This window comes from Archocentrus centrarchus, chromosome 17, assembly GCF_007364275.1.
Source record: "Archocentrus centrarchus isolate MPI-CPG fArcCen1 chromosome 17, fArcCen1, whole genome shotgun sequence".
Classification (NCBI taxonomy): Eukaryota; Metazoa; Chordata; class Actinopteri; order Cichliformes; family Cichlidae; genus Archocentrus; species Archocentrus centrarchus.
Genome location: NC_044362.1, coordinates 13,680,047 through 13,707,536, shown reverse-complemented (window position 1 = coordinate 13,707,536; position 27,490 = coordinate 13,680,047). Strand labels below are relative to the sequence as shown.

The 27,490-nt window shown below is 41.3% G+C and overlaps 1 protein-coding gene across 1 annotated transcript in view; it reads right to left on the bottom strand.

Annotated features, from left to right (window-relative positions):
• The window catches only part of LOC115796501 (receptor-type tyrosine-protein phosphatase S), a 71,143-nt gene that overhangs the window by 23,138 nt on the left and 20,515 nt on the right, over window positions 1–27,490 (bottom strand). The window contains 15 exon segments of the mRNA XM_075074443.1: window positions 384–585; window positions 1,571–1,590; window positions 1,593–1,670; window positions 1,673–1,708; window positions 1,711–1,791; window positions 1,794–1,856; window positions 1,859–1,918; window positions 1,921–1,943; window positions 2,334–2,436; window positions 2,439–2,529; window positions 2,532–2,626; window positions 3,997–4,011; window positions 8,110–8,121; window positions 8,878–8,988; window positions 18,248–18,436. Of these exon segments, the coding sequence (XP_074930544.1) occupies window positions 384–585; window positions 1,571–1,590; window positions 1,593–1,670; window positions 1,673–1,708; window positions 1,711–1,791; window positions 1,794–1,856; window positions 1,859–1,918; window positions 1,921–1,943; window positions 2,334–2,436; window positions 2,439–2,529; window positions 2,532–2,626; window positions 3,997–4,011; window positions 8,110–8,121; window positions 8,878–8,988; window positions 18,248–18,436 (1,179 nt within the window).

Here is a 27,490-nt window from a genome sequence, read left to right as displayed (position 1 = left end):
CCGGGGCATGAGGGATATTTCTCGCTGTTAATCCCTGTTTCCTTCACGTAAATCTCCGCACTTCTGTCCCGGCTTGGTAGAATTTATTCACTTTGAAGAAGTCATTATGTTCTGACAGGTCAAACTTTCACAGTGGCTCGCTGCTCAAACTTTACATAAGCCGCTTGAATAAGCTACTAAGCAGTTTGGTATACTTGCACATACTCAGTTGCTCATTTGTGCCATGCTGCACGTGCTCATCTGAAAAATAACCATTACTCACCCACACATAAGTAAATGCAAATGACTACTTAGCTGTTATCTATGCACTAGCATGCAGGCTAAATTTATTCTCTTTCACGAACATCACCGATGATTATGTTGATGCACGCTCGCACACTAACCTCCACGCAAGACTTTAACGTGGACGGGGTCTGAGAAGGGTCCGTCCCCAACAGAGGTAAAGGCAAGGACCTGGATGGTGTAGGTCTCTGAGGTTTTGAGGCTCTGAATGGTAGTGATTAGGCTGTCCTGGACATTATGCTTCAGCCAGTCATTTATAGGCTGGGACGGGTCCATGGTGTAGTACACCCGATAGCCTTTCACCTACAAAGAATCAGGGTAAAAGAAAAGCCACACAGTGAGTAGTGCAGCTGAGGTCTATTTTCATTGGGAACTGGATTTTAAGGTCATCGGGAACTGGTGATGTATTACGTGACTTTCAACCTAATCCCACTGTCCTACAACCATGGTAATCCATAATACCATCTTTTAGCTCAACAAGAATTTATGGCAGCCAAGGTCGTCATGTCTGAATCCTTATTGGACTTCAGGCCAGACGGCCAGACAGATTGTTTCCTAGAGGTCACTGATAAGGTGCTGTTTTACATTTGGTACCGATAAAGCAATACAGCTTCAATTAAAAGAATAAATAAAACTGTGGATGTCATCAGATTGCAGCATTTAAGATGTGATCAAGATACCGTCTTCTGTGGGATTAGTTTATCGGTAGTTTAGAGTATAGATCTCCTCTTATTATTCTTTAATATCTATAATCCCTACATGCACTCAGTTCACTCTTGTATGTTTAAGGACCTACTGTACAGGTTGGTATGCTTGAAAAAGGAAACAGACCCCAGGAGGGAGTGCTCTCTACTTAGAGAGGACTGTCCAATTACCCTTTCCTTCTTTAGAGAGAGAGAGAGAGAGAGAGAGGAGCATAGCAAGGGAGTTACAGAATCGCTGCCAAGACAAGGCAAAGGATCTATCTATCTATCTCTATCTATCTATCTATCTATCTATCTATCTATCTATCTATCTATCTATCTATCTATCTATCTATCTATCTATCTATCTATCTATCTCTCTCTCTCTCTCTCTCTCTTTGTGTTATAGTACACAAAGCACAAAAAAGAGGCTTTTTTTTTTTCTGTTGGGTGCCTGGGGTCTTGATGACGGCACCACCTTTTCGAGAACATATTTCTGCTTGACAGCTGGGGAAGCATGCCAGCAGATAAAAGAAAATGTAAAAACGTGTGTTTCCTTCTACTGATAACAGATCAAACAGAGCTGTTCCAGTCCTCAATCTCACCTGTCCATTGGGTTTCTTTCGTTCTCCCAGAGCGGACCATCACAGTGTTCTCAGATAATGTGAGCTTGGACGTTTCGAGGCGGGCTGGCGGGGGCTTGTCTCCTGTGCGAGCCTCCACACGAGCAGACGGGGGCCCTGGCCAATGCTATTAAAGGCGGAAACTCGGATTTCATACTCGGTGTTGGGGTACAGTCCCCCGATGCTGTAGCGGGTGGTGGTATTCTATCCACTGTCCTTCATACTTTCTGTCCGGGCCCTTTGGCTCGATACTGAATGATGAAGTAGAGACGGGGTCGGGGTTGCCAGAGTCCCATTGATGGTCCACTGTGGCCGTGGTCTCTGTGACGATGGGGTGCCGGGAGGCTTTGGTAAGCTGGGGATTAGAGTGTCGTAGATAAACAATTTAATGTATTAAAAAAAAAAATTTAAATCCCGTTGGTCCTCTGTGCTTAAATTACATTTTATATTTCTTTAATAATGTAATCAGTCTTCTTTACAGTGTCATATGTTTCATCTAAAGTATATTAGATTTAATGCTATCTGGTTATATGCTTTTTTTACTCGTCTTGCAGTGTTGCAGTGACATAAGGTTTAATCTAAATGCTCTAATTAATAATTTAAGGATGCTATACTATACTATTTAAATTACTGCACATTCACTGACAGGGGAGCCTGAAGCCTGCTAGTGCACATTTGAAAAGACTGGAAACCTATAGCTGCACTTTTCTACTTTCTAAGCCTAAAATTTAAAATAATCTATGGCGTCTAAAGATTTCTGGGGCCCTTACTCTTCACTAAGACCTGAAGCGGTGGCCTCAATACCAGGCTACTCATTGCCACACAGGTGTAGTTTGCAGACTCTCGGCACCATTGAGCTCCGCAACGTTCCGTCCAATTGGCATTTCAATCCTCGGGGTCAGGTCCTCGTTGCCCAGCATCCATTTACTAGGGCATGGGTGAACCCCACAGCCACACAAGTGATGTTGACGCTCCCGCCTGGCATGATTTCATGGTTGGAAGGGAGGATGGGAACCCGAGGGGGCACAACCCGGCGCACTGGAAAGGGAGAGTCCGGGGGAAGGAAGTGGGGGGTGGGGTTAAGGGGTTAGGAAAGAAGGAGAAAGTGGGAGGAGAAGAAGAAAAGGTGGAGAGAAAGAAGGAGGGGAATGGTGGAGTAGGGGAGAGAATGAGAAGAGAGCGAGGCAGAGAGCCAGATAGAGATTTAGGAGAAAGAGAGGGCAAGAAGATAAAAAGAAAAAAGAGAAAGAGAGGAGAGTAACAGGAAGGGGAGAATGAACTTCAGGGTTTTACAGAAAATTACATAGGGATATTTCAAGTTTAGTCCATTACTTTATGCACTGATGAATCCAACAAAAGACACAAATCTTGTGCTGAGCTCAACCGTTCAGAGTGAGCTGCCTTCTCAAATAATAAAGTGACAACTCTTGAGTATCATTTCATCCAGACATGACACCTATAGTCAGTTTCTCTTTTGTTAAAAAACAGACTGAGTTTTCTTATGGTTTTCAATTTATGCATTAAACTAAGACTTTGAGATTGCCATTGTAGTTTTACTAAAATATACCACCTCAAAGCAGTGACTAAGCAGCTAAACTTTAGCAAACTTATGAAGAAAACTTTACTTCATTCAGATTGCCGTGCCTTGTAGGTGCTTGTGCGTAGATGGGCCTTTTAGAGAAGTATATGCATCATGGTGGGCCAATCAATGGCCCTGCCTGCTATTTGTGTCCCCATGAGAAGAACAAGCAAAGTGGCAAGTTATATCCAATACTAGCATCTGTCAGAGCTCGGTTGACTACACTTATCGGGAAGATGCATCGAGAGACTGAACTCATAGTCACCTGCATGCCTGGGCGACTCAAGAGGGATAAATGGTGGAGAACACAAAGAAGAGAACGAAGAACCTGAGACTGAGAGGGGGGACAGAGATAAGCAAGACAGAGCAGAGACAATTGGAGAGACAGATCGAAGGATAGAAAAGTTAAATGAGATCGAAAGAATATGAAAGAAAGAAAGAAAGAAAGAAAGAAAGAAGGAAAGAGATCGAAGAAGAAAGAAAGAAAGAAAGAAAGAAAGAAAGAGTGACAGAGAGAGGCAGCTCTGCTTCTCTTCCAGACAATGAAACGCAATGTAGCAAAGACAGCCACATTTAACAAGATACTGTACAATACATAGGAATCAAAACTGATACAGCGTGAGTCAAATGAATTGGAAATGTGGACAGGAGTGGATCAAGGGTTCTAAAAAGGTGTTGTGGCATTTACAAAGTGATCATTGGACACATTAAGTAAAGAACACCAAGACAGCATGAGAGAACGAGGCAGAACGGGAAAGAACGAGTGCGAGCAAAAAGAGAGATATGTGAGGTAGTATGTGCATGTTTATAAGTTAATAAACTTATGTACATGTGTCTGTCGCTCCTACACATCAGGATGCAGACAGAATGCAGAAGAAGGAGAAGAGAAAAAGGGGTTGGGAAAGGAGGGAAAAGACAGGGAAGAGAGGATTAGAAGAGGGTTTGGGGGGCAGGAGGGAAAAGGGGGAAGAAAAGAGGAGCGAGGAAGAAGAAAACACATGGATCTATTTTAAAACACGGCTATATACCAGAGTCAGGCCCATTCAGAAAGTAGGTGCTTCAAAAGTAAGAGAAGAGAGAGAGAGAGAGAGAAAAAAAGGCTAGAAGAGAGCGGATGTGAAGTACAGAGAAGTAGAGGATACCGAGGGTCACAACACAGGAAACAGAAGAGACAAAAGAGTAACGGACCAAACAATCTCTGGATGAAAGGAGAGAATGAAGGGAAGGCAGACAAAGAGTAGAAACATTGTTGAAACTAAACTCAAAACTAGAAAGTGTATATGTGTAATAAAACAGGCCTGTGTAGACAACATAAGCCCTAAAAATAGACAATTTAAAAAAGCTTACAAATGAAAGATTAAAGATAACCCAGCGGTAGCAAAACAAGAAGAGTCTACTTTATTATCCTTTTTTTTTTGATTACTTGCAAATCCAGCAAAAATTCCAATGTTATATGAAAGAAAATGTAAAATTAAATACTTAAATGAATACATAAATATTGGTAAATTTGCTGCATAACCTCCACTCCTTAATGAGTAACATCATTACTTGGAATCTTCGTGGGCCACATCCCCCCTACTCAAAGAATCTAGAGACAATTGGATAGAAGTTAACATTTTTGCATGATTTCAACAAATCAAAAATAAATAGCTGTGGTGAGTTCACGAATAACAGATAAAGTTCAAAGCAACCAGGTAAAATAAATAAATAAATAAATGAATAAAAACTCAAAAGATACCCAGAATTGGATACAGAATTTAAAGACAAGAAAGAGACAAAGAGACAAAAACAGGTAGATCTGTTAGAAAACAGACATGATTGGGCAGGCATCTCCTCATCTGAGCATGCTGGAGAGAGACACACAGACTGCATCCATGACAGCTCCATGCACAAGACAAAGCAGGTGCAATGCGGCGTGACAAAAATGTCCATTTAATTTACTCGGGTATTTATCTGTCAACACAGGAAGGGTAAATATTTATCAAAAAGATGTCAGTGTAAGCATATGGACGAATTTGATATTATGAGCAAATTTGGGATGAAAGTAAAGACTCGAGATGATTGTTCAGTAATCTCCTACATCAGCAGTGGAGTATTTCTAAAAATATCAGCCGCTGAACACAGACAAAGACTGAAGACTCCACTGCAGAGACAAAGGTGAGCACTTTACAATAAAGTGAGCTCATAACAAGGGATAATCCTTTTCATGCTCACAGAGCCTCTAGCTTAAAGTTAATCGAGCCAGGACGCGTGATTCCCCACCATTTTCTATACAGTTTGCAAGAGCCAGGAGCTTCAGTCTTTATTAGTAGAGCTATCATTAGTCCTGTCCTCTGCAGGCAGTCTGGCTACAGGCTGGGGAGACCTTGGCACAGCTATAAGGATTACCGCTGAATCTCAGCATCGCGATATAGCTGACATTTACTCAGCACCATCTTGTCAGTCTCAAGGACACAGCTTTCATTAACCACTGTAATAAGAGAGAATCATTAATATCCCTCTCAATATCTAAAAATGAGAATGGATATAATTAATTTCAAATGTCAGTCAATACAGACGTATCGCAATGTTTGGTGGAGACAGAAACAGTCAAGCAAGGTAAGACGCAGCTCAGATAGTTTATTAAAGTTGGTAAATTTTAAATATTACACTAATGTATATTGTAAACTTTTACAGGTTACCTATATAGACTGTGCAGCATTAGTATGAATCTTTATGATGTGCACAGGTTTAAAAATGTTCGGCTTATTTAAAAGTTGCAATGCAGCAGCAACAACAAAACCCCCCCTAAAAAAGTCAAACAAAAAGGTACCACGAGAACTGACCCTGGCAGTGTAGTAGAGTGAGAGGTAGGCAGTTTTGCTGCTTATTTTCCAAAATGTTGTAAATGTTATTTCTTTCATCAACAATTAAATAGTCAAAATTCTTCTAAGTATACTTGGGAAAAGCAGTTAATATAACAAACAAATAATGTCATTCGATAATTACTGCAAATGCTTATACAATGATGCATTCAAATCAGTTGTACTTGGTTGAGGGGTTGCTCATTTAAGTATTTTATAACACGCCATCATATTTAGATTGTCTTATGATTAAGTATGTAACACAAGCAGCAACTCTGGGTGTTAAAATAGCAGAAGTGCCAAAAACCGCAGGTCCTGACAGGTGTGCAATCACAGGTGGCTCCGTGGCTAGCTGTCTCCTAGGCTTTGCCTCAGTTGATCTGTGTCACTGAGCTTGAATGTGTTAGCAATGTTTTGCCTTCTGGAAATGATAAATGCAATTATCTGTGTACCGGTTTTAGAGACTGAAATTCTAATATTTTATTTGTATATTGCTTAGCCAGTCCTGGATGTCATAGCGAAAAAAATCCTGCTCGCACATCACTGTGTACAGCGCAACTCACACCAACCTTTATGAATGGGAAATCCCCACCAGCAATCAGCGCATCCTGCTGAATGAGTGTGCAATGTTTATCCCTACAGGGGGGTTGTTGTATTGAAAGATTTGGCCACGTGCTCCAGCGTAGTAGTGTGCTTTGTGAGGTGATGCGCGATTGGTAGTTGAACCAACCAGTGGCGGGCTATTGGATGGCTTCAGCACCAGACAATCCGACATCGGCGATCGCAATAATAGCTCAATTTAAATGACAATTTAAAATTGATCCTGCGGATAAGCAAATGTATGAACCACTTACCTCTTGCCAGGACTTGCGAGCTGAAGTGACAATGAAACTGGCAACTTTTGTTGTAATCAGATCATATTTGTGTTGGATATGTTAGAAAAATAAAGTGACGATGAAATAAAGGCAGGAAATCATTAATTTGTGACTTTATATTCTCCTTTTATACGTGTACTACCTAATTATTATACATAGGCACGGGCACAGTATAAGGTAAGGACTGCACCTCTGTTCAAGAGACTGTTATGTGTCCTGAATGGCCTCAAAATGCCTCAGAGGTTCTCCAAAATGCTTCAGCATGCTGCTCTCCTAAAGCTGAGGATAGTTAATTTTTACACACCGGCAATACATATAAATCCAGGACTGCTTAGCAATAAACAGCAGGTATCTGTGTCTGTGGGATGCACCCATGCAGTTTATGGATGCACTTTGCGTTTGAGTCCAAAAACCGATGGCTGGTCACAGTGGATATGTCCATCTTTTATGTCCAGTCAGTGATGCTGAATCATAACGCATGTATTTTGAACTGTAGTGTAGTGATTGAGTGCTTCAGTGCATGAATTTGTGCCAGTAAGTGATTCTCCTCTGACAAACCAAACGTAAAACAGCAGAACAAAGGGGCATACACAAGCAAGTGCAAGGCTTCCGCTCAACAAGTGCAGCACTGGAGCAGATGTGATGACATGGGAATAGGGACAAACTGGTAAACAAGATGTTACAAAAGGGGAAAAAAAAAGGAAAAGAAAAAAGAAACAATAACAAGACATGACAAGACAGCAAGTTCAATCGGATCACAATCTGAGCATATCAATAAGCGTGATAGCACACTGTGCCATGCTCGCGTGTCAGTCCGTCAGTCAACAAACATGCAAGCGGTGCTCCTTTCTCTTTCTCTCTCACTCCTTCCATGCAAACAGTGCCTCTTTTTAATCTTCCAATTCTTGGGTCTCCATGACAACAAGATCATACCATGCAGAAAACATTGATCGGGGAGTGAAGGCAATACCAAGGGTTCTGCACACAAGGCCTCACAATGCAGTCAATGCACTCTGCTGCGTAGGCAGACCACTTCATCATCGCAGCAGCTTTACTCTCATCATTTTGGATACAGGTTTGAATCATTTCACTTCAAATCTACTCCGCTGTCCTTTAACTGTTCTTGTTTTTTTTTTTTTTTTTCCTTTTTTGTTTCCCTCTGTTTCAATAAGTGAAGCTTTCTGAAACAAAGGAGTAACAAAAGAAAAGAAAGAGCGCACCAACCTTCTCGAAGCTCTGAGGGATGGAAGGGGGTTGATGCAGAACACAATGACGTGTGAGGGGAGAGAGAGAACGGGGAAACACAGAGAGAATAAAAACGGCCAGCGCAAAGCCACTCACTTCACTGCACCACACACGCACGCACGCACGCGCACGCACGCACACACACACACACACACGCACGCACGCACGCGCACACCCTGCATTCAAACTGCATACACACTTCTCTGTTATCCCACGTAAAATAGAAAGTAGAACTTGTAATTCTGAACATTGATTGTGGTCTTTGAGCCATAAGCCAGTGTTACAACCCACAGCTTTAAACATGTGGGGTGGGGGGTGGGGCACAATGATCCCATTAATGTAAACACTGTAAAGCCAAAATGACATCTTAACTGTTACTTCCCATTTCATTCAAATCGTCAACGAATTCATCTGCCTCTAGTACAGAAACCACTTTAGCAGACAGATCAGTGATGTTTCCATGCAGTTAAACCAAGGTGTGGTCCCCATTTTATCCTCGCTTTGATTCTACTGTCAGAGCTCGCACCAAGGTTTAAGGTGGACTTGTTAAAGGTGGTTGTGAGAAATACCAAACAACAGAGTCAACATATATTGTAGACAATGGATGGGTTAGTAATACTTGTTCAAGAGCACAGTAATACAGAAGAGGTAGTTTTATTAATAATACCTAGGGCACCTTCATCATAGTGACATCCGTGTGTTTGTCTATGCGCGTATGTGCATGTGCGTTCTGCGTTCAGGTCCTACCTCGCACGTATAGGTTGGCGGGAGACGAGTAGCGCACGCCTTGAGAGTTGGTGGCCACACACTCATACTTCCCTTGGTCCGTTTCCTCGCTGTTCTCAATCTGTAATGCTCCTGCAAGAGAGAGACATAAAGCTGTTTGTAGAAAATGTTTCTGCCGCTGTCCGCCTTCCTTTGCATCCTCTCCTTTTTCATCCTGCCATATCTGCTATAGTTTGACCCTAGGGTATCGCCTTGTCTGTTGCTTCAACATCCAATAAAGTCAGCTTAGTTGTTATTTCTGCAAGGCACTGCCTGAATGGTCTATACAACACTCTCATGTATCAGGAGCCGGATTTTCCACAAAGAACTGTGTCTCCTCTACCCATCCCCGACTCCCATGCTTCTACTAAAAAGTGAAAAGATGCGGCAACATATTCAAAAATTCAGAAATTCCTTTCGAAAAGTTTGGAAGTCAAAAACAAGTCTGGGAACCACTTTTCATAAACTTAGATGACACTTAAAGTGCCTTTAGTTTATACCTCTGTACTAGCTGGTGATTCCTCTCCAGCAGCAGGCATACTGCTGGATGAAGAAAGCCTGTTTCTATCTTTGCAGTTAACTGGCAGCAGCTACACAGCTTTACCCCAGGGCAACGACCCAGTGATGCACTTCGGCTTTTTCACTTCCTCGGTTTTCATCCTCGTGCTCTGATCCCCCCCGTCATAAACAGTGTCTCCCTAAACGTGCTATAATTACACACAGCACTCGTCAGGTGTTCTTTTGTTTCGCGGGATGCCATTCTTATTGCTGTGTTTTTTAGCTAACGGCCTTTTGAATTACCAGCAGAGATGTTCTTTCTTTGGTTTTGTTTTTTTTTTTCCCCCTCCTCTTTCAGTCTGCTCTGTCACATCCGTCTCATCTGAAACTGACTTTGACATGCAGCCCGAGGAGGAGGCGCAAAACCATGCATCACTCTCTGCTGCACTGCACAGAGCGGAAAGTGACACAAATCGAAGTACACACGGCATACACACGTTTTGAGGAAGAAATGGGAACACACACAAGTGTGTAGATAAACAGCCACATAAAAAGAGCAAGTTTAAGTCTCATACAAAGGACTGTGTTTTATATCAGATCTTCTGTGAGACTGATGAAAGGCATCTGGCTGGTAAGCGATGCATAGGGATATTTGGAGAATAGGAGGATATATTGTGCTTCACTTACACAGATTTTTAGTTTCCATACCCAATACACCAAGTGAAAACACTACAAAAGCTTAAATACTCAAATACAATCCCTGCATTTACTTTAAAATGAAAGAAAGTACACCTGCACATTAGATCATTATGCAGAATGACTTTTTTCTAAAAATTATTCAATTAAAAAGGCAACCAGAGGTGGGAACTAACAAAGTGCAACTACTTTATTAGTGTACCCCCTTAACCCTCTAACCCATTTAAACCTAAATGGAGGAAACAATAGCACACAAAAGACAATCCTATTGGTGTAGTCATCACGGGTGCTTGTCGCACACAAAGATATGAAAGATCTAAAAAAATATATAACTGATGCATCATTTATGACACTATTGTCAGAGGTTAATGTAAGCTGAACCAACACAAGTATCTGCACTTCTGCATTAGTGACGAATGCGTATACTTTGCCACTTCTGAATATGACTGCACATTAATATCTTTGCTGTATGTTTTAACTGTTGGGATGCTAATTTTAGTGGGCTGATTAATGCAACAGAAACAAGTTATTTATAGATTATTTTTTTTCACTTTAGGTAAGCTGACCCTTAAACAATTCATATAGTCAAGTTTTATATATATATATATATATACACACACACACACACACACACACACACACACACACACACACACACACACACACCACACACAAAATATGTCACCCTCTAGCCTTTAGAGATAGACTATAAAAGCTCTTTATTTGGAAAAAACAAAGACACCCTGGGAAGAGCAGCAGATGTGGATTACCTCTTCCAGGAAAGAGAGATATAGCCATGAAATAATAGGCAGAGGTACATAGCAGTAGTGACAGAATGACAATACCAGACAAAAATTGGTAGATGTTAAATACATCAAGCATCTGCTCCAGCATTGGATGTTTCATTGTATATTATATATTATTAAAAAGCAGTAGAGAAACTAAAAATTTGTTTCTAAAATATTCTGTAGCAGTATTAAGTATACACTTACTGGACACTTTATTAAATACACCTTGCTAGTACAGGGTTCAGTCTCCCCTCCTGCCTTTAGAACTGCTTCAATTCATTGTGGCACAGATTCAAGGTGCTGGATTCAAGGTGCTGAAAATGTTCCTCAGAGATTTTGGTCCATATTGACATGATAGTGTCACACAGTTTCTGCAGGTGATGTGATATGGTGTGTTATCCTCTTGCAAGCAGCAATCAGAAAATGGGTCAAAAAGGGATGGACATGGCCAGGACCAGTACTCAGGTAGGCTGTGCTCATGATGCTCAGTTAGTACAGTACTAAGGGGCCCAAAGGGTGCCAATAAATAATAAATATCCCCTACACCATCATACCACAGGCAGCAGCCTGAGCCACTGATACAAGGCAGGATGGATCCATGCTTTCATGCTGTTTATGCCAAATTCTGACCCTCCATCCAAATGTCACGGCAGAGATTGAAACTCATCAGACTAGGCAACATTTTTCCAATCTTCTAAGTGAATTATAGCCTCAGTTTTCTGTTCCTAGCTGATAGGAGTGGCACCTGGTGTGGTCTTCTGCTGCTCTGTAGCCCATCTGCTTCAAAGGTTGATTAGCTGTGCATTCAGAGATGCTCTTCTGCATATCCTGGTTGGAACAAGGGATTATTTTAATTACGGCTGCCTTCTTATCAGCTAAAAGCAGCCTGGCCAATCTCCTCTCATCTCTAACATCAATAAGGCATTTGAACTGCTGCTGACTGAATATTTTCTCTTTTTTGGGCCATTCTCTGTAAACCCTCGAGATGGTTGTGTGGGAAAATCCTAGTGGATCAGCAGTTTCTGAAATACACAGACCAGCTCGTCTGGCACCTACAGCCAGGCCATGTTTAAAGTCACTTAAATCACCTTTCTCCCTCACTCTGATGCTTGATTTGAATGTTACCAGGTTGTCTGGACTGTGTGTACATGTTTAAATGCATTGAGTTGCTGCCATGTGAACTCCTGTTTAGATATTTGCATTAATGAGCAGTTGACCAGTGTCTGACTACATGTACATTTTGGACACTCACGTGTACGTACACACACACACACACACACACACACACACACACACACAGTACTGGGTCAGTATATGAAGAAGTTTGAACACCATGATTTCAGAGGGTTAAAGGAGTGAACGTGTTAGGTGAGCTGAGACGCCGCTCACTGAAGCTGTCATCCATTTGTTTCTGTCTTCTGCAGTTACATGACAGGAGAACAGCTCGTGCCCTCCTCTTTCTCCCTATTTTCCGTCTCTCATTTCCCTGTGGTTCAGGGCAGAGTTGGGAAATAAACAGGAATAAATTATCCGCTCTACAAGACGAGCCTTCTTCCTTGTACCAGAAAGCAGAGGAAGACAAGAGAAGCGGGAGAAAGACAGAGAGGAGGAGAGGTGGAAATGGACAGGTGGAAATCTGCAAATGAGAACTTGCGTGACAGCTGGAAGCAGCTCGTGTGGCTAACAATCAGCCCAAATTTGAAATTGCCAATTGAAATCTTCTTTTCTGCAAAACATGACATTATGTTACATTGGAGAAGACAGGCGTTCTGAATATATACATAGAAAGGTCAGCAGGCAAATATCTACGAACGTAAACACAAAGTGTAGTCAGAAAACTGGCAACAAAACAATGTGATGACGGTGTGGGAAAGCAAACCAAAAGGTTCCAAAAAGTAAAAGAAATGAGATGAGGAGGGAGAGCAGTTCATTAGTCTGTCTGGAAGTTGCTGATGGACCCAGAATGAGATGTGACTTAAGTAAATTGAGCTACTGTGAAATCGTGGATGGTGTATTATGTCTGTGGGCTGAGCCTCAGCTGATCAGATGACAGCGGATACTGCTAATCTGATAGCTCTGAAGGGACATCTGGGTAAAACAGATCGCCTGGCTCCAGACTGCCACAAGCTGAGACGTTACATTAACTGGAGGCACATGTTAACAACAGTCGAGACAAATTCACGAACACAACACATTAACACAGCGAAGAATAAACTGCTGATGATGATGCTTCTATTTTTTTTTTTTATTTCCATAATATTACAATTGAGGTATTTAATTTACATTTTTCTAGGACAGGAACAAAAACGCAATAAACTAAAAGCCTCAAAGCAAAGTTTCATTAAGCAATTTAGGTTCAGTGTACTGGATGAGTATTGACTTTTCAACTGAAGCAATTACTTAATAAATCGATTACTTGGCTAGCAGATAACTAATCAGCAAAAAATGTTGCAACTCACTGGCTAACCATTCTTCGACACAAAAATGCTCAAAACATTTAGGTTCTGATTTTATTCAGCACTTCGCACTTCTACACAAACAGAAATGATTTCTGATTGTATTGCTTCTTTGCAGATTTGTCTGTGCCACAGGCAAACTCCACACTCTCAGCCTGTCAGCCTGAAAGCGTAATCTATAAAAGGATTTGTACAGCTCACCATTTTTAGATTTTCTTCTTATAAACTAATTGTTACCAAAAATGAAAGATTTGCTTTTTGGCAAATGTCCCAACTTCAAATTCCCTTGAAATCTGATTTTGAAATATCCTGCTGACTAACAGCCAACCAAATATAAACTCCATGAAAACAGTATTTCGTGATGCACGAGACAACATTTTGAGTCAGTCTTGATGACCGAACCCTACTTAGATGTTGAAAATCGATAAAGGATTTTATTTGTTGCATGCAAAAAGTCAATTAAAATAATGTTTGACTTTTTACAAAACCAAAACAGACTTAAACCATGACCATTAACCTTTGATCAGATCACAGTCCTTACCAAAGAGGGGTATATATATATATATATATATATAATCCCGCAGTCAACCTTGGGGTCCATATTGAATGCCATCTGTTAAGAGTGTGGGTCTACATAAGCTGTTAAGTGCTTAGGTTAACTTTCCAGCTCTAAGTCCCAAATGTCAGGGGCAGACAAATAGCTTGTCACGGTTCTCCTCATGCACATATAAACCGGTGCAGCAGATGGCATGGAAAAAAGATACCTGGTTGAGGCATGCAGATGTCAGGAAAAGTTCATCTCTATGCTGCACCATATGTTTCTGTCAGGATGGGGGAGTGTGTGTGTGTGTGTGTGGGGGGGGGGGGGGGGGTTGAGATGGGTAAACACAGACTTCCTGACTGTCCAAGGCCACCATGGACAGTTCCCTGCATTGGGGAAGCTCCCACACATGATGGATACTTATGGGCTGTGAAATGACTAAGATGAGACATCCTTTGTGGGATTTGACTGCAGTCATTCTCTGTATCATTATTCTTCCTGACCCATATGGGTCATAAAAGTATTTCCAAAAGAAAAGAGGAGACAGAGAGAACTCAATGATTGCGGCCCAAAACAGATTCCTGGCTGCAGTCCAATAGGAGCTGGCAGCTATCCACTAAATCAGAGGCATTGCTCAGAAGGTGCCTCCATTAAACAAATCTTAAAGGAGTGTTTTATCCATAACACATTTCTTGCCCAGCTCAGGTGTAATTGATTTCCTCCAAGTCATTTCGCTGAACTGTTCGGTTCATTATACAGCACATTTTGTTGTTTGGGTTTGTGAAGGTTTTGGTGATTTCAAATCCTATTAAAGCCTGCAGTGAATCTCAGCAGGCCATTCGTCTTGCTACTGTTTCATTGATGTGATATGTGGCCTAACATACTGTACCGCTGAATCAATGTCATGTCTGTGTGACACACTAGAAAGGAACAAACATCTCAGAGCAGATCAAGTGAAACTTAACAGGATAAATGATTATGAATTATACAATTTTAAGCTGCTGGAAATTTAAATACTGTAATTTAATAACAACAACAACAAAACTAAAAGAGAAAATAATAATAATGAGATGAATGAACACATGGTCAGTGAGGATCAGGTGTGGTAAAGGATGGCACCAATACTGGGGTGACACAGAAATTGTGTATAATTTTATTTTTATGTTTTTATTTCTGCACAGTCTGCTTCAATGTTTTTCTGTTCACTCACTCTTATTGCCCATTTAGGTTGTCCTGGTTTTGTGCTGATTTTGAAGTTTGAAGCTTTAGTAAATACATGCAAATTTGGGTTTCGGATTATTGTAAGGGGGAGTTTTGCAACCTTGCATTGATTTCATTATCATCCAAGTAATTTTCAGCTTTGGTTTTTGCTGTATTATTTCAGATCTGGTCTCTGTTTAGTTGCTGTGGAGTTCTGGGTACCAGCCTTTCTCCTCCAGCGTTCCTCTGTCTCTGTTTTCATGTGAGTCTTCTTGTCTCCATGTTTACCAATGTGCCCTTTGGTTGCATCCTGTTTTACTTTGAAGGCCAGCTTTTGTTTTTTTTTTTTCATATCCTGTGTTAGTTTTACTTCCTGTTTCAGTCTTCTCCTGATTCCCCAATTCTTCTTACCTCATCTCATTCTTATTCTACCTGTCTGCCGTTTAAACAGCCCTCTGTGTGTATATATAGTCCTGTCTTCCCTTTGTTCATTGTCAAAGGGTCTGTTATCCATCTGTGTGTGTGTGTGTGTGTGTGTGTGTGTGTGTGTGTGTGTGTGTTCCTCTGTGATCTCCTGTGGTTTTTGGATTTCTGTTAGTTTATAATTTTCGACTTTATTTACAGCCTGAATAAAAGGCTTGCCCTCTCTTAAGTACATCTGCCTCCTGTGTTCCACATTCAGATCCACACACCACCCTGTCGGCATGACTGTCATGTAGAAGTACACCATGTGAAAAAAACAGTAAATAAAATGTGTTTTTTTTTTATTGTTCACAAGATGATTAAAGGTCACAAGCTAATTGCAAAATCACTGGCTGTGATGTCAAAGTGTATCATTATGAGAACGACTGGAGAAAAAGAGCTACAAGATGGACCTTCAGTTGTAGCGTGTTCGTAGCCCCCTAATGTGCTTCCCCACTGGTTGTGCGTGCCAGACTAGTCTGTAGGGACTGCGGCCGCCTGTTGCCATCCCTGTGCTGTGTGTGGTCCTGTGCGTGACTAAGGGAGACTCTTTACTTGTTGTTGTTACAAGGGGACTAAAATGAATAAAAACAACTGAATAGTGTTTACTGTAAATAATAAAATACTGTTCTGATAGACACACAGGTTTAAAAGTCCTACTTTTCTTTAGAGCATATGGAGCTACTCAATTTAGGCTACTTTCAAAAGGCAGTATAATTCTGCAGATGTTGAAGCAGTGTGCACTGCACGATAAGCTGTCTTTGAAGAATATGAACGAGCAAGAAAAAAACAGAAGAAAAGAAACTGTAAGGAACAGATTAAACACTGCATTTATTTATCCTTCAAAAAGCTGCAATCATTAGCATTCCTGGTAAATAGTTCACCATCTATAGTAATCTTACATTAATATAACTTCAGAGGTAAAGGAGCACTTCATCTTTAGTTAATCTTAATCTATTTTTCAGGAGTCAAGGCTAAGATGTGTTGCAGTAACACATCTTAGCTGATCCTGGGTGCTGTCTAAGCTTACATTAATGGCTTTGGAAACTTATTTACACAAGTTTCCACTCTATCAGCGCTAACCAAACGTGGCATCCAAAATTTAAGTATAATTGCCAGACCTATCAATTACTGCTCAACTAAAAAGCCTTGTCTTAAAAGCTGAACTACAAAGAAAAGGTATAATTCTGTAGTTGTCGGTATTAAGCTAAGAATCCAAACTGTCATGGTCCTGGGTTTAGAGTTTTTGTGAGTTAATGATTCTTGGCTGTGAGAATGATTTATGCTCAAGTTTTCTTCCTTGTTTCTTTGGTAAATGGGGTTGTCAGCATAGTTTATATTTGTTGCATTTATTACACCTCCTGTATATATTTAGCTCCTTGTATTTAGAAGTTTTAAAACCTTGTTTATTTTCTGATGGTATTTTCTAGCCTTGTTATTTAAGTACGAGTTTGATTTGTATGTTTCTTTGCATGTCGAGTCTTTGGTTATCGTTAGTTTTAGTTACTGAGTCACTGAGACTGAGCTAACCATGACACAAACAGAGATTGTGTTAGCCTAAAGCATGGCTTATTTTATTTTACTATTATTAACTAGCCCTACCCAGTGATACGAAACAATGTGAAGCCCTCATTGGAATTTTCTTCGACATGAATCACCAGCTGTTAAAGATGGCAACTCGTTGCCTGGGACAGCATGTTAAATTTATTTAAACATTATAAATTCTGCAAATGGAAATGCAAACACGTAGTTGACAGAGGGCACTGGTGATCAGGGAAGGATATTGGCTGACAGCAGGGATATATCAGAGCTGGCAGGACGGAGCAGCACAGAGAATATGGATGAAACAACAACAAAATGGTTTCGCCTCACCATCACTTTCATTCCCCCTGAGGATGGCTGAGTGAGACTGGCTGAGAAAAAAAAATGCTCCTGCCTCCTCCTGGAGACACTGTACTCATCTATACAGAAGAGCATAAACAAAGCTGAACAAACTGTCTTAAGCACAAGATGTGATTCTTCGGTATTCATCCCTCGATCTGTCTCTACAGACACATCGTTTCTCCTTTCTCTGGTAAAACAAGACCCTCCCTTTTTGTGTGGCTGGTAATGTGATCTTACCTCCACATTTTAGGGCACCGAGCCTATGTCACACCATTTTAGGCAGAGTGGGTCGAGATAAAAGCATTGTCGGTTAAATTCCTAATTTGAAAAACTTATTTTGCATGTATTGGGTAAACTGATGAAGACAAGCAGATTTTTCTAACCTTTTTGTAATAACTATATGATTACATGATTCTGCTTTGCTTTTTGTTTTTCTGTTTTGTTTTTTGAACAATTATGATTCTTAATGGAAAGAGAGTTTTGCCTTTACAGTGATATATATATATATATATATATATATATATATATATATATTTTTTTTTTTAATAATCCATTCTCCCAAATGCTAATAAAGCATGTTTTTTTTCCCCTGGCTTAAGTATGGCACAATTATCCTTTTTATGAAATTGGCTTTAAAAAGGTTTTATACCCCCAAAGGATAGAGATAAACTCAGAGAACAGCATGTAATCCCTCAATCATAATTAAAATAATCACCAAATTTAGAGCAACAGGGATTTACCTGATCGCAAAAATGCAAAGCTGTAAATGCACTGTTTGCTCAGCTACTGGAAAATAAAACAATCTGACTAAAAGTCATCCGTCTCACCTGATCGGAGCTGTTTGATGCGACCCTGGCTGGTGCTGGGGTCGACAGGCAGGAAGTCTTTGAACCAGGAGATCTCGGGGTCCGGGATGCCGCTGGCAGCACACAGCATGGTGGCTGTCCTTGTTCTTTCCACCACTTTCAACTGAGGACCCATGTCTATGCTTGGGAAGCCGAATGGCAGCAGGTCCTCTGAAAGGATCAAGAGAATGAAAAGAGTTTGAAATATGCGGCAGTTAAAACATGAAATTGCACCACCTGCTTAAGTCCGCTGGTAGCACTTTTACTCATGCACCAAACAGTGATCATCTCAACATGATGCAGTGTAGTGCTGGGAAACCTGGCAACACCTGTGTGCATTATTTTCACACATCCCACCCGTTAACATTGTTGCCAACCAATCACATCACCCCATAGCAACAGGAGCAGAGGCCTCCCCTTGCAAGATGCTCCAGCACGTTGCAAAAAAAAAAAAAAAAAAAAAAAAAAAACATTCCCAAACAACTCAAGGGACACGACAAAGAGCCCATGGTGCTGACCGTATCTCCAAATTCCCCGAATCCTAAAGTATGCCTGAACAAACCCGTTCCACTGAAGCCCCACCAGCAGCCACCACAGGACCCAAAGGATTCACTGCCAAAGTCCCAAAGTCTCTCTGCCAGACACCAGAGGACACCCCCTGAAGCTCATGCCCAATCTGTGTAAGTCAAAGAACAGGGTTGAAATGGGGTGGGGGAATGTGTTTACTTGTTATTTCTTTGGGACGGCAGAGCCTCGGTTTTTCTAAAAGAAAAAAAAAGAAAGAAAACAAAAGACTGATTTGTCAGCTTGTACTGCCGTGCATTCAGTCCTTACTTCCCCACACATGCAGTGATGTGAAAGCCCCCCCCCCCCCAAACACCTCCTTAAACATCTGGAGGCTCATGGAAGTAAAGATACCAGCAAAGACAGCAGAGCCACTATAGCCTTGATGATCAAAGTCTTGTGTTCATTCCTACAGCTAGCTAGTCATTAGGTGATATAGCAGGCGGGTAGAAACACAGCTAGGATTTTTCTGTGTGTTTGACAGGCCATTTCTGGAAGAGTATAAACATACCGCCCAGTCAGCAGGAGTTACTTAAGTGCCTACACACACGCGCAAATACACACAGGCTATGCATTACTAACTTAGAATTACAGGTGTTTGGTGGCAGTGGCGATGAACTATGAGTTTTCAAAGGTGTGGTTCTGTGTTATGTGCTGCTAACGATTCCTGTCTAATAACTATGCGGAAAGCTGCTCAGAAACAGCAGCAGCAATTAGAAGCTGGGATCAGAGGAGGGGCAGGGCACTGGGGGTAATAAGGACTTGTTAGCAGTAATTGTTAAAACGTACCAATGATTAGAGAGGCCAATCTGGGATGTGTCTGAATGCATCTGGATTAGTCTTATTACGTTGTAGGGGCTGAGGACAAGTGTGTGTGTTGTCTGTGTGTACATATTTGCTTCTATGGCTATGTTCTCATTAGCATCTTCACAGACTTCTGCAAAGTGTCGAATAATGTTGTGTGGCACGCTCACACATATCCAGGAAAATGAACGTGTGCACGCAGAAAAGCAGTTGCTTTCTATTTCGCACACACACAAACACATTCACATACACTTTCTCTGGTGAATGGGATTAAGAATCTCGGTGACAACAGTCCAGATGGCCAGACACATAATCAAGCATCCATCAGCCCTCCTGTTTCCTTTCCTCCTTACCCTTTAAACCACTCTCTCTCTCTCTCTCTCTCTCACACATGCACACAGACACCTCCTCCATACCTGGAACTATAATTGTATATTCCACATTCCTGCAGCAGTGAAGCAATTATTGAGATGGCATTTTTTTCTTGGCTAATAATTCAAACCCATCGGAACATCTTGATTGTCAGGCACAACAAAACCTGCTAAAGTTTGCTTTGCTTGAGCCCAGAATCACAGACATATCTGGAGCTGATCACAGTCCAAGATGCAGACCGTGGCCACATCAACTGTCTGTGTGTTTTTCCTCTCCTCCTCTCCTCCTCCGGGCCCCCTGCTACCTAACCACATGACAGACATATACCATCTGTTCCCACACACTCCGCGATGGGGATGAGAGGCTGAGTTGAGATAGGATCTATCGCTCTCCTTCTCTCTTTCTACAGTCATCAGCGCTAGAGAGACCTCGTCAGATAGGAATGCCAAGCTGTTGCTGATGCTGCGCCTGAGAGGAGAAAGTGGAGAAATGCCACAAAGAAAAGCAAGAGAGGAATCAAAACTTGATGATCGAGATGTTTAGAGTAGCAATTAGGCCTCGTGCAGACAGCAGAGACTGAAGTGGACATAGTGGACCACGCTAACACCTCTGAACCCCCCCACCCCTCTAGCATCCCTGACAGATCAATGCTAATGATCTACCTTGATGGAGGCTAGTGGTATGACCACTGATGAAAGGGGGAGGAAGAGAAAGGAAGGAGAAGAGCGAGATCGATGGGCAGGTCAGAAGGTGAGCTCCCCAAAGGCATAGAATATGCTAGGCCTACATTTGCTCCCCCCTACCCTCCCCTCCCCTCCCCGAATCCCACCCCTCTCCTGAGAGGGTTCAGATGGTCTTTTTATCACTCTGCCAGCTACCACAACATGGACTCCCCGGCTGTTAATTAGAGCAGGCTACTGCACTGGGTTTAGGGCATGTGCATATACATGTATGCATGTGTGTGTGTGTGTCTGTAGGGCATCTGGCTCTATATTCCACTCAGGTCTTTATTAACGCTTCAAGTACACAGTGTAGGTGGACCTTGGACTGAAAAAATAGAGAGAGATGGACAGATAAACAAACATAGAGAGTGATTTAAGCGCCTTTTGGCGACTGTTTGGCGCTGTATAAATAAAACTGAATTGAATTGATAGACAGATTAAGGATAGTTACTGCCATGCTGTAAAATGCCATATACTCAAAAAAATTAGTAGTAAATGATTGCAAGCATCCAAAATCCAGAGATACTTCTTTGATACCTCAGGATATTCAGTGATGTTCAGTAGTAAAACCTTGAGATTTGTGAGGCTGAAACTAGCAAATATTTGGCACCTTTGCTTAAAAAAATTACTTTTAGCCATTTTAACTTCAAAATGAACCTATGCTGCTTATTTCCAGCTCGACTAGAAATGCTCTATGTTATTAAAATATAAACATAATCCCTATTTATTTTATGCTGGGCCTTGGCGCAGCACTCAGTTCATCCTCTGTATGAAACAAGCTGTTTTGCCCCTGACAAGCAGAAGGTTTAAAAACAGCTAGGTGGGGCTCCTGTGCTCACAGCCAGAGCTGCCTGCCTGAGATGACTAACCCTCTCTTTGATCTCATATATGTTCTTACAGTGTTGTGAAAAAATAATTGCCTCCTTCAAGATTTCTTAGTTGTTTTTTTTTTTTGCACATTTTTGCATAAATATTTCAGATCATCAAACAAATTTTAACATTAGACAAAGATAACCAGAGTAAATACAAAATTCAGTTTTTAAATGCTTTTAAAAGCTATCCAAAGCTACCTGGCCCCTTGTTAAATCATGAATTAACTGTGATTAACCACAGTTTTTGGAAAACCTGTTGAATCAATAAATCACTTAAATAGATCCTGTCAAAGTGAAGTAGGCTAAAAGATCTCAAACAACACATCATGCCACCAGCTAAAGAAACAGATGAGAAACAAAGTCATTGACATCTGTCAGTCTGGAAAGGCTTACATGGTCGTGGTAGCATTTCTAAGGTTTTGGGACTCCAGTGAACCACGGTTTTCCACAAATGGAGAAAACTTGGGACAGTGGTGAACCTTCCCAGGAGTGGCCGGCCTACCAAAATTACTGCACTGACGACTCATCCAGGAGGTCACAAACAAACCCAGAACAACATCTAAAGACCTGCAGGCCTCACTTGTCTCAGTTAAGGTCAGAGTTCATGATTCAACAATAAGAAAGAGACTGGAAAAAAATGGCATCCATGGGAGAGCTTCAAGGAGAAGACCACTGCTGACCAAAAAGAACACAAAGGACAAAAAAACATCTTGTCTCCCCAAGACATTTGGGACAATATTCTGTGGACTGACAAGACAAAAGTTGAACTTTTTTGGAAGGTTTGAGTCCTGTTACATCTACATAAAACTAACACAGCATTTCATACAAAGAACATCATACCAACAGTCAAACATGGTGATGTAGCGCGATGGTCTGCGGCTGCTTTGCTGCTTCAGGACTTGGACGCCGTGCCGTAATTGTTGGAATGATGAATTCTGCTCTCTACAATGGCTCAAGAAAAAAAACCCCAAAAACAAAATGAAGGTTTTGGAGTGGCCGAGGCAAAGTCCGGATTTAAATCAGATTGAGATGCTTTGTTATGACCTTAAGCAAGCCGTTCAAGCTCGAAAACCCTCCAATGTGTCTGAATTAAAACAATTCTGCAAAGAAGAGTGGGCCAGAATTCCTCCGCAGTGATGTGAAAGACTCATTACCAGTTATTGCAAATGCTTGATTGCCATTCTTGCTGCCAAGGGTGGCACAACCAGTTATTAGGTTTAGAAGGGAATTACTTTTTTTTTTCACAGGGCCAGGTAGGCTTGGATAACTTTTTTCCCTTAATAAATGAAATCATCATTTAAAAACTGCATTTTGTAGAGAGAGCGAGAGAAAGAAAGAGATTTACACAAAAAAACCCAGCATTAATTACCTTAAATACTTTACCCACACTTACCTGAGCTCTCATCTCTCTTAGATACAGAAAAAATGAGACTCCTTGTTAAAGAATGGCCTTTCTAACCTTCATCTGTTATTTTATTTGATTAACATTTCATAATAGTCAGTGTTTCATGCTTGTCTTGAATGTCTATGAATTATCTCATATTAGATACTTATGTTTAATACCCTAACACCAATGCCAAGATAGCAGCAGCATTAATGAGATAAGTTAAAAAATGTCCGGCTGATTTACTTAATTCATTCAGTTTGTTAACACTGACATTTTAATTTGTAATTGTAGTTAATTAAAATTTTTTATTTCTCTATTCATAAATAGGAAAAATTCTTCTATCCATGATCCTAATCATACAAAAAATTATAATATAATATAATATAATATAATATAATATAATATAATATAATATAATATAATATAATATAATATAATATAATATAGGAAACAGCATTGTTAAAACTACAGCAGGTCGGCCTGACAGACAGGTTGAATGAAAAGCACATAACTACAGTGGCAAACTCACACCCTGCCCTGCAGATGCAGATAAACCGTTTCACAGTACTGGACACTAAAGTACAGTTCACTAGAGAGGAGAATAGGGAGCTACAGGTATTCAGCCAGGCTTCTGGATGACTCAGCGACCGCTTGAAATAGATACTGCGGGCATGGCCTTGATCACACTTTCCTCTAAAATGAATCATTTATCAAGAGCAAACAGTGCTGCACAAAAGTACCGCTTATTTTTCATCTCCTGGTTAAATTGATAAGATAGCCTATGGAAAAATGTGGCATGCGTATACAAACACTGCGTGTGTCAACAGCGTTTGGGGGAACATTGGCATGGGTCGAGCAGGATTGTTCCCTGGAGCTTTGTGTTTGTGTGTATTTGTGTGTATCAAGAGGTTGAGCGCGTACATTTTGGCCTGGTTATGTTTGCAGAAGGGCAATCAGGCCTAGTGCCCAAAACCAGTCAGTGGAGCCAACCAGTTCTGGGCAAATATGCAATTTGTGTGTCCGTGTGTGACACACACACACACACACACACACACACACACACACACACACACACACACACACACACACACACACACACACACACACACACAGCAGTAGAACGGAAAGACACAAACACCCAAAGGGTCAAACACATAATGCATATGATGCAAACAAACAAACATGAATCCAGGTTTTCTTTCCCTGTGTCTCTTTGTATTTCCATCTCACGCGCACAGTCACCCAAACAGATACTCTCTCCCACACTCACTCACAAACACGCTCGATTCCCCGCAGAAAAAAAATCATTATTTCTCCCAGTTAAGAAACAGGTTGCCTATTCATCTTTCAGTTCATTTCAGTGGGAAATGGCCATGTGCATGAAAGAAGTCTGAATAAAAGCCGATCTCAGGGAGCCTGATTCAGGATTAATCTGCTCGCACTCAGCAGTCTTCAGAGGCTCTAATGCTTTGACTCCTATTGACTGTAGGAAAGCTGAAGGGGAGCACTTTAAATGCTAATAGACCTTTATGATAATAGATCACAATACAATGCAAATGCAGACTTTGTAGACCAATCACATCAAAAGCCCATGTGTCTTCACCATTGTGAGCCCTTCTTTAGTGGGCTGGGACTAAACACGATCCCACATGTAACACTCATGCATGAACCACATATAAACATTCATGAAGAATAAAAAAAAAAATGGAGGAAGGACTGAATATAAACAGTGAAGACGAGTGGTTATATATGATGAAACAGCCAGTTCTGCACTCAAGGAGTGTAATCCTCCTGCAGGCTGAGTAGATACTCTTAGTTGTTTCCAGACTGAAATACTGCTTGAGCCGCCGGCCTGCCAATGCAGCAGACGCCTGGGGGAATCACTGATCTGACTCTGTTGTTCATATGAAGGGTGTTTGCCGTGGTGGCAGAACATCTCTCCTCCCTCTTCTCTCTCTCTCACCCTGTTTCTCCCTCATCCTTTGCCTGCCTTTCTCCTAAAATGGGACACTGGGAGGTGAGTATAATCAGGATTACTTTGCACAAACCAGACATACACACACAAATGTATGCACTCACGCACACATCTGTGTGCGCGCGTCCAAACACATACCCAATTGTGAAGGTCGTGCACGCAAACACATACATACTGTGCTGCAGTGATGAGAATCTCTCGCCCACCAGAGGCTTTCAAACATGCAGAGCTGCAGATATTCATGTCTCCTGAAGGGAGAGCAACACAACTGCAGTGTCCATAGAAAAGAGCAGCTGAGATGGAAAGGGGAAGGGGTGGAGCAGCAGAGAGCATGTAAAAAATGCAATGGGAGGAGTAAAGAGAGAGTCGGACAGACAGGATAGATGGCTAAGAAAATGAGAGAATGAATAAAACAAAAGAGAAGAAATTAGAAACGGAAATTGCTGTGGGCCAAAGTGAGGCTGCTAGAGTTAAAGACAGAAAGATCTAGGGAGGAAAAAAGAAGGTCATTTTTGGGGTGATGTGTGTTATGATGATGATGATGATGATGATGATGATGATGATGATGATGATGATGATGATGATGATGATGATGATGGTGAAGGCACAGAAAGAAAAATCTCCCTGCCCATAACCTACCACATCTCCATCCATTAGGCAGCCAGCAGTGCAGCAGTAAATATCCTGTGGCCAACCACAAGCCCCTCACTCTGTACAAAACTGCTATTAGTCTCTTAGTCAACCATTATACAGAATGACGAGATAAAGCACATCAGTGGATGAAAAAGACTTTTCAGTGAAAGTGGAAGGGTTTTGGCCAGTAATGGAAAGCCTCCTTTCTACTTCAGTGGTGAACCTTTTCTCCAATGAATCTTTTTTTAAAAAAAAAAAAAAAAGACTGACCCATGCACAATTTCTGCAGACATTTGTGCACTTAACAGCATTCTTGGATGACATGATCTATTCTGCAGCACATCACTCAGGCTACAGTAGGTTGCACGGGTGCATGACACTGGGAGCATTCTGTCAAACAGAAGTATGAAGTTTTATTTTTCAGGAATATGTGTGTGAGGTAGGAGGAGGTACTGACACTGTAAAGTTTAAGGAAACGGAGTGCAGTGATTTAATGCTGTCAAGTTTTTTTTTGAAAAGTGTTGCAATTTCATATATAGTTTCTTGTCTTTGCTGTTTTTCAATAAGAATAAAATCTGTTTGAATTTGACACAACCATGAAATGTTGTATTTATTGTTTTATATATATAGTTTTTCTTTTTTGTGGGAAAGCCAGCAAAACATCTAAAAATAAATCTTTTCCAAACATTGTTCTAAATGTCATATGAAATTTTTAACATTACACAATTCAAAGTGTTCAACCCGGCATTAGTATCAACTCGGGGTTTAGGACATTGCCCGAGAAAAATGGCCATCGATTGAAACAGCCTACACCTTTGTTTGATTTCCTGCACTTTCCAAAATGACTTCATGCACCCTGAGATGTTATAAAGGGACAACTTACAAAAAATGACAAAATGTGATGTGCAACAAATTTCTAACCAGCATAAAACCCATAAAAAATATACACACAAAATCATTGCTTCTGCTGCCACCTAAATGCAAGCGACCTGTCTGTGCATCATCATTCAGGCCAAATCTCATTGTTATGGCTGCAATCAGTTCTGATTCTGATTGGTACTTTGGGTTAAACGTTATCTTATTCATTGCCATCCTTGATTCTGCTCTCAAAGGCTGTCACTGAAGAGATGAGGCCATCACAGTACACAGATCTTTGTGAGAGAATGGGTTATGCCATCAGGAGCACGCACACACACATACACACAAACACGACCACGCACACAAGCGCACACACACACATACACACTGGGAGGCTCACCCTCGAGGTGTAGTTTATGTGGTAATGTGCTTTAGATTGGGGCTGTGTGTGCAGAGAGGATGGGCCGGGTAACAGATGGACAGGAGTCTATTCCCTGGGCTACCAGCCTTCTGCTTACCACACAGCCCTGCCAGCTCCACAATCCTCATCCATCTCCTTCACTCCTAGCCCCCCCTCCACAATCCCCAACTCCTATGACATCCCATTTCACCTCCTTTGTTTCACACTATCCTGCTGTGTTACTCAACTTACTCCCATCCTTTCAACTTCCATCATCTCCATTTGACCTCTTCCACCCCCTTTTCTCTTTTTCTCCTTATTTACTCCTAGCAAGAAAGGTTCTTTGCCAAATCAGGGCGTAATCCCTTGATTTTCCTTCATGTAGTAACAGCCTGAGCAGCCATCCCTCTGTTTCTTCTTTCATTCCTGTTGTGCTGGTCGGATGCCCAGTACTCAGATCCCAAGCTAGGGGCCACATGCTGCAATTTTAGTTCATAACATGTTGGAGCTCCACATTAGATAAGTTTGCCTCCAAGGAGGCAGTGTACATTAGATTAACACCCTCTCTCTGGACGGGAAGTGCAATGATTAGAGCAAGCTGGTACAGTATGCTAAAATACCCCTTAGCTAGCACGATA